Below are 12,343 nucleotides of genomic sequence, written 5' to 3'. Positions count from 1 at the left end.
TCTCCCACAGCTCAAAGTGAAGAATCCCCATAGCTCACTGTGAAGAAACCTCTCCCAGAGTTCAGGTGAAGACCCCTCCCCGTAGCTCAGAATGAAGACTCCCTCTCCCACAGCTCAGAGTGAATAACCCCCCTTTCCTTCAGCTCAGAGTGAAGAACACCGCCCCCCCGCCCAACCCCGGCTCAGAGTTAAGACCTCCTCTCCCGCAGCTCAGAGTGAAGAACCCCATTTCCCACAGCTCAGAGTGAAGATGTCCCCCCAAACTCAGAGTTAAGACCCCCTCCTCTCACAGTTCAGAGTGAAAAATCCCCCATAGCTCATAGTGAAGAACCTCTCTCACAAAGCTCAGAGTGAAGACCTCCCTTTCCCACAGCTCAAAATGAAAAATCCCCAATAGCTCAGAGTGAAGAACCTCTCTCACACAGCTCAGAGTGAAGACCCCCCTTTCCCACAGCTCAGGGTGAAGACCCCCCTGCACCCCGGACAGAAGACCCCCCCATAGCTCAGAGTGAAGACCACCCTCTCCCACAGCTCAAAGTGAAGAATCCCCATAGCTCACTGTGAAGAACCCTCTCCGAGCTCAGAGTGAAGACCCCTCCCCGTAGCTCAGAATGAAGACTCCCTCTGCCACAACTTAGAGTGACGACCCCCCTCTCCCACAGCTCAGTTAAGACCTTTCTTTCCCACAGCTCAGAGTTAAGGCCTCCTCTCCCACAGCTCAGAGTGAAGATACCCCTTTCCCACAGCTCAAAATGAAGATGCCCTCCCCCCAGCTCAGGATAAGACCCACAAGCCCCCCTCCAACTCAAGAGCCTAGCCCCAGCCGTTTAGAGTGAAGACCCTCGACAGGTGGAAAGGACATGGCTGCGCGCAGGGTTGTGATTGACAACGGATCCTGACCCATCAGACGCGGTGCCTGGCCACAGTCCCCGCCCAGGTGGCGCGTGTATTTAAGCGGTGTGACGGCAGCAACGGCTGTTGCACGTGGAGCGGCTTCTGGAGATTTCCAGCCGCTTGTTATTCCCCCTGAAGGACAATGTCTCTCCGCCTGAATAGCGAAGTCTGCATCCCTATGATCGGCCTGGGTACTTGGCAGGTGAGAGAAGGAACGTAAGAGTCTATATCAGAGATAACACAGTGTAGAGCTGGATGAACGCAGTAGGCTAAGCAGCATCATAGGAGCAAGAAGGCTGACGTTTCGGGCTGAGGCCCTTCTTCAGAAATGGTCTATATCAAGCTTGTGTGAGTGAGTGAGTGGGTGGGGAACATTGTGAAATATAAATCTTACCGAGGGCACTTGTTATTATTCTCTTAAATATAGAATTGTGTATGATGTGATTTTGTTTGAAGCTTCCACACCGAAATGGATCCATGTTCTTCAAAACTTGGAGATGATTAAATTAGCTTTTTTATTACATGTACTCGAATGAGGCCTATTTTCCCTCGAGCGTCGGAGGCTGAGGGGTGACCCTGTAGATGTTTATAAAGTTGAGGGGCATGGATAGGGTGAATAGTCAGTGACAATATCATTGCTGAATGCAGATGACAAAATCCTGTCAAAGGTCATTGCCAGGTCTGCTCTGGGATTGGTGATTCACCCTGACCAAACCTGTGTTGTACTGGACAGAGCAATGTCAGAGAGCCTTGCACTCCTCAGGGATATGATTGCCTATGTACAGGACAAAGAGTTGGATGCCTGCCTCATCAGCCTGGACCAGGAGAAGGCCTTTGACAGGATATTGCACACGTACATGTGGGACGTGCTGTCCGAAATGGGCTTTGGGGAGGGAACCTGTAATTGATTCTGACTGCTCTACACCAACATTGTTTACACAGTCTCAATCAACAGGTGGGAATCAGAAAGCGTCCGGATCAGATCCGGAGTCAGGTAGGGCTGCCCACACTCTCCTGCCTTCTTTGTGTTGTATAAAACAACTTTGAGCGCAAGTCTATCAGGATTGAGCACAGTCCAATCCACCCAGGAAGGTTAGAGGGATTTCTGAAACAGGCAGCACTCCTAGGACACTGTGTCCTGAGATCCACTTGAGGATCCAGTTCTAATCTCAACTGTGCCTGAAGCATTTCTCCTCCCTACCAGGACAATGATGGTCTTCACTTTCTACCTTGCCAGTATCCAAAGGATTATCATCTGCTATTTCTACCATCTCCAACAGGATGCTACTACCATACCACACCTTCCCTGCCCTGACAGCATTCCACAGAGACTCATCTGTCTGCAACATGTGGTTCACTCCCTCTTCAGTCCTTTTAAAAACTCCTGTCCTTGTCTCGGTCTCTTACAAACATGCCATGGTTGGGGATGTGTTTGTAATTGCAGAAGATGCACTTTATCTTGTCACTATTCAATGCACTTTCCAGTGTACATTTAAATGTCTTTCTTCTGATCTCCTGTGTTTGCTGCTCACAGTAGAATCTCCTTTAGATTTGTGAGACCACATGCAGAGTAGGTGACTGCTTTACAGAGCACCTTTGTTCTTTCCATAAATAATGACTGACTTTTTGGTTGCTTGCCATTTTAATAAACCATTTTGCTTCCCTGCTAACATTTCCATCCTAGACCTGCAGCAGTGTTCCAGTCAAACACAATGCAAGCTGGAACAACAGCAACTGATTTTCTTTTTGGGCATTCTACAGCTTCTGGTCTCAAGTTGAATTCAATAACTTCAAAGCATGAACGCTATCCTCAATTTTGATTGCAGCCACCTTGTCTTACTTGTGTTTTGTTGGCTTACCTCTCAGTAGAGCTGACCCATTTTCTCCTCACACCTATCATTGATGCCTATTTCACATGTTAATCTTCCCCTTCATGACCATTAGCACTCCCTTTGTCTTTTGCTTTGGCACGCTCACCACCGTCCTCGGAACAGAGAAGGTTAAAATAGGGTAAAGAAGGATATTTGATGTCCACTGGTTGGTATGTCACTGACTAGGAGTCAGCATTTCAAGATTCAGCAGGAGAGCTCAGAGTTAGATGAGGAGAAATTGCTTTACTCAGAATTGTTAGGATTTCAAATGTGCTGCCTGGGAGAGAGGTGGAGGTGAATTCTGTAAAAGGCCTCAAAAGAGAGTTGGATATATATTTGGAAGTGGAGGATTTAGAGGGCTGGAGAATGGAACTAGCTGGGCAGCTCTTTCGAGAGCTGGCACAGACATGATGGATTGAATGGTCTCTTTCTGTACCACAAAATTCTGATTCTCTATGTTCCACACCCCCTCCTCCGAATGCCCTCTCTGACAATTTCATAAAAACATCATTTTCCAACCCCCTTTCAGTTCTGAAACATTGTCATATGGCATCTTGCTTTTATTTTGGTAATCAACATTATTTGGACAAATTAAAACAAATGTGAAAAGAAATGATATTTTGGGTGGCCAAGTGATTAGTGATAAAAACAGAAGTTGCTGGAAAAGCTCAGCAGGTCTGGCAATATCTGTGGAGAAAAAAAAAATCAGTTAACGTTTCGGATCTGGTGACCCTTCCTCTGGCTGACTGACAGTCAGGAGCAAGGTTTTAGAGGCCAGACATGAAGATATGGCTGGTAGACATTGCAAAAGAAAATGCTGATTCAATGCCAAGTCGAGATAACAGGTAAAACTCTTGTGCCTGAATGTTATTGTAGCTCACCTTTCATTAGGCAGTTTTGCTTTTACGTAGTTTGTTTCTAATTTTTGTGTAGCTAGCTGTTGAATGAGCAAATTGATAACATAGTGAAGATAGCATCTGAGTGTTGGATCCATGTATCTCTGATCATAAAAGGATTGTGAAATTGACAGTGCAAGAACTGATTAAAAAGTATAAATTAGAATGGGTTAATCTCCAATCAAATTATATGTAGAGAGGAGAAATAAACATTTGACTAACAGCAAAGAATTACAGAAAATATAGTAAAATATTGAATGCTTTTAAAATCTCTTAACAATTAAAACTTAATGAGACTATATTATTGTAGTTTTCAGTGGTGGTGAGGTTCATGGCTATGTTGTTGTGTTTTCTCAAGTGGCACTTGGGCTGGAAATTACATGGTTAATTAATTTGCAGCAAGCCCAATAATGGGGATTTTACTCAGCTGGGTGGGTTAGTCATGATATTATTAGGATGTCAGTGTTGAGAATAGTAGGGCTGTAGAATTTGAAGCTGGACTTTAAGTTGAGCCAGGTATTAAGATTTTATTCCTATGCAGTATGACTTGGGAATTGGCCAGTTGGACCTGCTATGCATTCGGTAAGATCATAGCTGATTTGATTGTGCTTAGAATTCACACTCCTGCTTATCCCAATAAATTAGATTTTTGACTTACAAGGGAGTCAAGGGTTTCTCTTTTACTTGGTTAACCTGCCACATTCCACCTTGCCAAAAAAAGTATTAGTATTGTAACTTTTTAAAGAAAGGGACCCCAGGGAAGTCAAGTGACTTCTTTTGTAGTTTCTGGATAGACCGATCTGACTATACCTCTGGGAAGATACTTGTAATGTTAACATGGGAGACAACGGCCTAATGTTGAAGTCTGTCCAGGTATGTCCTGTACGTAAAATGTAGAACAAATCCAAACTACCCAATTATCACCCCATCAGTCTAATCTCATCAGTAAGGTGATGGAAGGTGTCATCAACAGTGCTATCAAGCAGCACCTGCTCAGCATTAACCTGCACAGTGAAACCCATTCAGCTCCTGACCTCATTACAGCCTCAGTTCAAACATGGACAAAAGAGCTGAATTCCAGATGATACTGACAGCTGTTGACATCAAGACTGCATTTGATTGAGTGTAGCATCAAGGAGCCCTAACAAAACTGGAATCAGTGGTGTCTGGGACAAACCCTATACTGGTTAGAGTCATACCTGACATAGGAAGATGGTTGTGGTTATTAGAGGTCAGTCGTCTCAGCTCAAAGACATCTCTGCAGGAGTTCCTTAGGGTAGTGTTCTAGGCCCAACTATCTTCACCTGTATCATCAGTGTCCTTCACTCCATTCATCAGGTCAGAAGTGGGGATGTTTGCCTGTGTTTACACAATGTTCACCAATCGCAGCTCCTCAGATACTGAAGCATTCTATGTTCAAATGCAACAAGATCTGGACAATATCCAGGGTTGAGCTGACAAGTGGCAAGTGACATTCACGCCACACAAAAATGCCAGGTAATAACCATCACCAATAACAGACAATTTAACAATTGCCCCTTAACAATCAGTGGTGTTACCATCACTGAATACACCCACTATCAACATCCTTGGAATTACCATTGACCAGAAACTCAACTGGACTTGCCACTTAAACATAGTGGCTATAAGAGCAGGTCAGAGGCTAGGAGTACTGTGGCAAATAACTCACCACCTGACTCTTCAAAACTTGTCCATCATTTACAAGGCATAAGTCAGGAGTGTGATGGAATTCCCCACTTGCCTCGATGGGTTCAGCTGCAACAACATGCAAGAAGCTTGGCGCCCAATCCCTTAGCACATACACTTCCTTCAATACCAATGCTCAGTAGCAGCAGTGTATACTATCTACAAGATGCACTGCAGGAATTCACCGAAGATCCTCAGACAGCAACTTCTAAACTCACAACTGCTTCCATCCAGAAGTGCAAGGGCACCAGATACCTGTGGACACCACCACTTGCAAGTTCCCTTCCAAGCTGCTCGCCATCCAACTTGGAAATATGTTGCCGTTTCTTCACTGTCATTGGGTCAAACTTCTGGAATTCCTCCCTAATGGCATTGTGGGTCACCCCACAACAGATGGACTGCAGTGGTTCTAGAAGGCAACTCATCACCACCACCTCAACAGAACTAGGAGTGGGCAAGAAATGCTGGCCAAATAGTGATGCCCGCATCCCAAGAATGAATTTAAAAAAGGTATTGGTAGACTATTAATTCAGAAATTCAAATAATGTAAGTTTGAATTCTGAATGGCAGATGATGGAATTTCAATTTGATGAATATCTGGAATTGAGTTAATGACTACCAGGAAACCACTGTTTGTTGTTGGAAAAGCCCATCTGATTCACTAATTTCCTTCATGAAAGGAAATCTGCAATTTTTACCTGCCCTGGCCTGTATGTGACTGCAGACATACAGCAGTGTCGTTAACTTTCAACTGCCTTCTGAAATGGCCTACAAGCCACTCAGTTGTATCAATCGTTACACAGTTTCAAAAGCACATAGACTGCAGCTGTTCAAGAAGACAGCTCACCATCACCTTCTCAAGGACAACAAATGCTGGCCCAGTCAGCAGTGCTGACGACTTGTGAGTGAATTTAAAACAAAAAATTGTTCCAAAAGATTGACTATGCCTCACCATTTCAATTAGAGATTAAAGATAATAATGGCTACTAGAGCTGCCATCTCCACAATGATGGAATTTCAGATCTAGTGCATCGAAATGAGGCAGGCAGGGATGGTGTAACTAGGGAGCAGAAGCTTTAGATGGCCAAAATTAACCTCAGTCATTCTGATACAAGTACAAAGTAGTGCAGATGCTAGAAAAATGAGATGTAAATCAACAATGCTGGAAATACTCAGCAGGTCAAGAAGCATCTTTAGGAGGTGGAAAAAGGATTATCAGATTATCATTATGTAATGTCAACAATGTTCCTCTCTCCACAGGACTTGCCTGACCTGAATGTTATCAGCATTTTCTGCTTTCATTTCACCCTTTTGGATTAGTTGGATAAAAATTCAATTTTGTCCGCTTCCCAATGTTAGATATGCAGCCCACACGTAGGTGGGAGAAAATTGAAGGTAACATGTAAATTATAAGAAGTTGGTATTGGAGATCTGTTATTAAGCAAAGAGCCAAGAATAATTTTCAGGAAACTCCAGTTGTAATCTGTTTCATGAGGGCAGATCTAAACATAAACTCTGTCAACATTTACTTAACCTTTCTCAGAGATTGTTGAGTATCAGGAAGTGAGAGAAAACACACTTTCAGAAAGATGTCTTCAAACGTCAACTTTATTTTATTTATTCATGGGATCTGGGCATTACTGGCTAGGCTAGCATTTATTGGCCCTCCCTAATTGACCGGAACCAAATTGCTGCTTTTGTCATTTCATAGGGCTGTTAATAGTCAACCAGGAAGCTGTAGGATATGAGGAAATTACAGAGCCTCTGATCTTGTAATTTGTCATTCCCCTCTGGCCACATGGGAGGTCCCAGACGATTGGAGGACTGCTAATGTCGTTCCACATTTCAAGAAGGGTGGGAGAGTAAACTAGGGAATTGTAGACCAGTGAGTCTCATTGGTATTAGAAAATTCTGAAGGAGATAATTAATCTCCACTGAAGAGGCAAGGTTTGATCAGAGACTAAGTATGGTTTTGTCAGAGGGAGGTCATGCCCAACAAATCTGGTTAAAAAAAAATTTTTAATATGGACTTTAGCAAAGCCTTTGACCAGAAACACACACCCAGGGTAACTTGGCAGTGTGGATCCAAAATTAGCTTGGTGGCAGGAGACAGGGTGTTGGGAGAAGACTCTTTGTGTGACTGGAACCTGGTGTCCAGTGGCGTACCACAGGGATCTGTGTGTATATAAATGTAGTGGGGAAATGATACGAAAGCTTTCAGAAAATACAAATATTGGCTGGGTGGTTGACCATGAGAAAGAAGGTGTTAGGTTACAGGAAGTATTAGATGGGTTGGTCAGATGAGCAAATCAGTGGCAGATGGAATTTAACCCTGATAAATTTGAGGTGATGTTACTTCTTCCAAAATACAAGATGAGGGTGTACTCACTGAATGGCAGGATACTAGAAAGCTCAGGAACAGGAATCTTAAGGTGCTTGTCCAGATCCCTAAAGGTGGTGGGACAGGTTAACATTAGGTAGAGAAGGCATTCGGGATGCTTGTCTTTCAGTCGTGGCATGGATTATAAGAGCAAGGAGGATATGTATGAGCTGACTAGGACTTCAGTTAGGCCTCTGCTGGAGTACTGAGCACAGTGCTGGTCACCTCACTACAGGAATGATGTGATTGCACTGGAGGGGATGTAGAGGAGATTCACCAGGATGTTGCCTAGGATGAAGCATCTCAGCTATGAAAGGCTGGATAAGCTCTGGATGTCTTTTGTTTTAGAGCAGAGAAGGCTGAGGGGAGACCTGATTTAAGGTATATAAGATTGAGGGGCATGGCAGGGTGGATAGGAAGGTTATCCTTGGTTGAAGGTTCATTAACAAGGGGGCATAATTTTAAGGGGAAGGGTGAGAGGTTTAGAGCAGATTTGAAGAAAAATTCTCACTCAGTGGGTGGTGGTAATTTGGAAGGTAGTAGAGGCAGGAAACCAAACAACCTTTTCTTAAAAATATGTGGATAAGCACTCAATGTCATAACATTTCATAACATTTTAAGGCTATCGGCCAATGAGTGACAGTGGGTCTAGAGTAGATCGATGTGGTGGATCAGAGGGCCTCTTCAGTGGTGTATGACTCTGACATATTGCTGTGTATCTGGTGTCACATGTAAGCCAGACCAGGTGGGGATGGCTGATTTCCTTCCTTAAAGGATGTTATTAAACCAGATGAGATTTTGCAACAATTGACAGTGGTTACATGGATGTTATTAGGCCAACTTTTCAATTCCAAATGTTTTAATTGATTTCAAATTTTACCATCTGTCATGGTGGTATTAAAACCTGCGTTCACAAATGTTAGCCTGGCACTGTGGATTACTAATTCAGCACTATTGCATGTGGTAGGGAGGGGTTAGTGTGCAGTGTTTGGGAATTGTGTTCAAAATAGTTAATGCAGTCATAGGCTAGGATGGACATAGAAGGAGATGAGGAGAGGAATGTGTTCATTGAGACTACTACTGGCCAGAGAGATGGGAGTGTGTAAGAAATTATTGATGTTTTCAAGTGGAGTTATGAATGTGTTTTTGTTTTTGACCAAGAAAGGTATTTGTTCTAGAGGAGATGGACAAATTAAGTGGGGCTGAGAAGGAGATAATGCATGTGTAAAGGTTTGGAGTCACAAATGAAATCGGTTAGCAATGTATATACAGTGAAGATTGCATGTTTGCAGAGATTGGTGAATTATGCTGGGTATGAACAGGCATTATCTTGAGAAAGAGAGACAGTTGTAGAGTGATGGGAAAGATTAATTGCAATCATTCACCTGTGTTCCAGACAGTCTTTGCTTTTATTTTGATTTTGATTCTGATGAATAATTTGTTCAGTCCCCAAAAGGTCAAGTGGCTGAAGCAGTGAAGGAGGCCATTTCTACAGGATATCGTCACATTGATGGAGCATATGTTTATCAGAATGAGAAGGAAGTGGGTGAAGGCATACATCAGAAAATTAAGGAAGGAGTAGTAAAGCGTGAAGATCTCTTCATTGTCAGTAAGGTAAAATGGAGAGTTTTGAAAGTTATTAACAAACTTAAACATTCATTCCTTCCACCACAATGACAACAGCACGTACTTTATGCAAATTTGCATTGCAGCAACTCACCAACGCTTCTCTAACAGCATCTTCCAAACCTGAGACTGACCTCCACTGCATAGAAAGACTAGGGTAGATGTATGGGACCATTACAACCTGCAAATTACCCTCCAAACAACATACCACCTTAACACAATCATGTTGTCAATCCTTCACTGTCTCTGGGTCAAAATCCTGGAACTTGATCCTGTTAGCACTCTGATGTACCTACACCACACCTACTACCCAAAGGCTTTGAGGATGGACAGTGAATGTTGAATTTGTTAGTGACACCCAAAAGGATTAAAAAATAAATATTTATTTTGAGAATATTATTTCATTTTCTACCATTAAATTCTGGGCCCTTTTGTCTTTCTCCAAAATATTAATCTGTTAGAGGAATTCCACATTTTAGACAACAAAATGAGTTGGCTGAGAGTATGCCACCTGTTAGGAGAATGTTAAGAGCAGTTTATTTTTGATGCATTGATCCTGACGTTGTGCTAATACTACTTTCTGTTGTCCTATTAGCTCTGGTGCACTTTTTCTGCAAAAGATAAGGTGAAGGAGGCCTGTTGTAAAACTCTGTCTGACCTGAATCTGGAATATTTGGACCTCTACCTTATTCACTGGCCCATGGGATTCAAGGTAAAATTTCCAACTAGGATATTTTGGCACATTTTACTCTTAATTTCGATGTTACCTCCCAAGTAAAGTTCTTACTGTCTCAGATGTATTCATTGGGTTGCATATAAAACTGATTTGATTTTAAAAGCTTGGTGTGGGAACAGTTCCATTTCAGCCAGGAGAGACTCCAGTTATTTATTACAGTCCCATTCTTCTCATGTCAAGAGAACCCAATATTTCAATTTTAACTATTAGAATTATGCTACAAGATTTTTTAAACAAAATTCAACTTCATCGTATATAAATGACTTAAACTTAACAAGCACTGCTAACTTGATGGTGTGGTCACTAACTATATATGCCATGTACTAAATTTTTCTGCTTGCTGTCTCCAAGAGTTTTCTTCTTCTGTTTTCATATCTTAAAAGCTATTTATCTTAGTCAGGACCATGCAAAAGTAGGCTACATCCTGACAGTAAGTCTCTAATTCTCTTCAAATCCAGCTATTTTCAGAGGTATAACTTTCTTTCATTATCTCTTGTCTGTGGATGCATCAGGTCCTTGTTCTGTTTCCAAGTCAGGCATCAGGGTGGTTTACAGTTGGCACCCTGGGTGTTTTACCCAACTTGCACAAAGATCAAGATATTCCTCTTGATCTGTACATTGATTATGAAATTGGAGACCTTCTCCAAGTTACATTTGGCAAGAACCAGTGTGAGCAACTGCTAATTGAAGTCAACCATAAGAATTGCAAAAAAAAGAGGAGTGGCTTAATCTTCTTAGGTACTTCTTTAAGATTATTTGTTCATTTTTGGTAATACAAAGCTGAACTTTGGTGTATCATGACAAATCATTTTCAAAGGCAAACCAATCCTAATACAAGTAGCATTATGCCAAGGTATCATATGTGCACATGGTATGGAGTGCAGAAAATGGCTAGTACACGCATCAGTATACTGCCAGGGATGAATGAGGACATTCAAGAACTGAGAATGCTTGTGAGGCTTGACAAATGCATCAGCCACAGCAGTGTAGAGAGCTTCTACATCCACAATGTTGCATCCCCTCCTTGGAGCAAAGTAGCAGTTTTTATATTCACAGTGCAAGAGGAAGATTACATCTTATGATGGATCACTTTTCTAAACTTTCTCTTTTTTTTTTCTTGAATTGGCAACAAAAATGCAACTATCACTGACTCGAGTGTTGTTTTCAGTTTATTCTCTATCTTGGAACACGTACAGTCTGACAACAGATCACAGTTCGATGGCAGACTGTTTCAAGACATGTACTAGTTTGAGAGGAAACCATATAACATTATCTCCACATTCAAGTGGTGGTCTAGCAGAATGTATAGTACGTACAATCAAACAAATTGTGATGTGTCAAGCAACGGAACAAGATTTTACATTGCAGCATTTACATGCAACACCAGTGGAGAAAGGTGATATTGTTGCTGGACTGGTAATTCTGATACCCAGATAATGCTCTGGGAACTTGGGTTCAAATGTCAACATGGCTGATGGTGCAGTTTCAATTAAAAACCTGGATTTTAAAAATCTAGTGAAATCACTGAATTATCAGAAACATCTGTCTGGTTCACTAACGTTCTTTTTAAGAATGTAAATCTGCTGTCCTTATCTGATCTAGCCTACGTAGCAATCTGGTTGACACTTAACTGTCCTCTGAAGTGGCCTGGCAAGCCACTCGGTCATATCAAACAGCTAAAAAGGCTCAAAATGAATAAAGTCTAGCATCAACCTAGCAAACGGAGTCCTGCCCTCATTAGAATTTTGGGGCTAAGTGTCAAATTGAGATAGCTGTCTTATAGTTCAGCCAAGTGACAGTTTGACATAGTCATATTGACAGAATCATACTTTGCATACAGTAACCCCGATTACTAACCCTGATTATGTCCTGTTCCACCAGCAGGACAGATCCAGCAGAGCTGGTGGCATAGTAATATATAGTTGGGAGGGAGTTATCCTGGCACTCCTCAACATTGCCTATGGACCCCATTGCATCTGGCCAGACATAGACAAGGAAATCCTATGCCGATTACCACGTACCCCTGCTGATACTTTCAGGGATCAATACTCATCTACATTGAGCAGTGCTTGGAAGAAACACTGAGGGTGACGAGTGCAGAATGTTCTGTAGGTGGGCAACTCAACATCCAGCACTCGGATTGGCTGAGCAACACCACTAGTAACAAAGCTGGATGGGTCCTAAAGGATTATAACTGCTTTAGTCCTATTAAGATAGAGACTGTTGCAAGACT

The 12,343-nt window shown here is 42.3% G+C and overlaps 1 protein-coding gene across 1 annotated transcript in view; it reads left to right on the top strand.

Annotated features, from left to right (window-relative positions):
* The first annotated feature begins 965 nt into the window (after window positions 1-965).
* The window catches only part of LOC109937165 (aldo-keto reductase family 1 member B1), a 49,813-nt gene continuing 38,435 nt past the window's right edge, over window positions 966-12,343 (top strand). Inside the window, exons 1-3 of the mRNA XM_020535767.2 lie at window positions 966-1,096; window positions 9,195-9,362; window positions 9,970-10,086. Coding sequence (XP_020391356.1) covers window positions 1,037-1,096; window positions 9,195-9,362; window positions 9,970-10,086 — 345 coding nt within the window. The 5' untranslated portion in view covers window positions 966-1,036. The remainder of the gene's footprint in view (window positions 1,097-9,194; window positions 9,363-9,969; window positions 10,087-12,343) is intronic.

Source organism: Rhincodon typus, chromosome 18, assembly GCF_021869965.1.
Source record: "Rhincodon typus isolate 14 chromosome 18, sRhiTyp1.1, whole genome shotgun sequence".
Taxonomy (NCBI): Eukaryota; Metazoa; Chordata; class Chondrichthyes; order Orectolobiformes; family Rhincodontidae; genus Rhincodon; species Rhincodon typus.
This window is presented reverse-complemented; position numbering and strand designations above follow the sequence as displayed.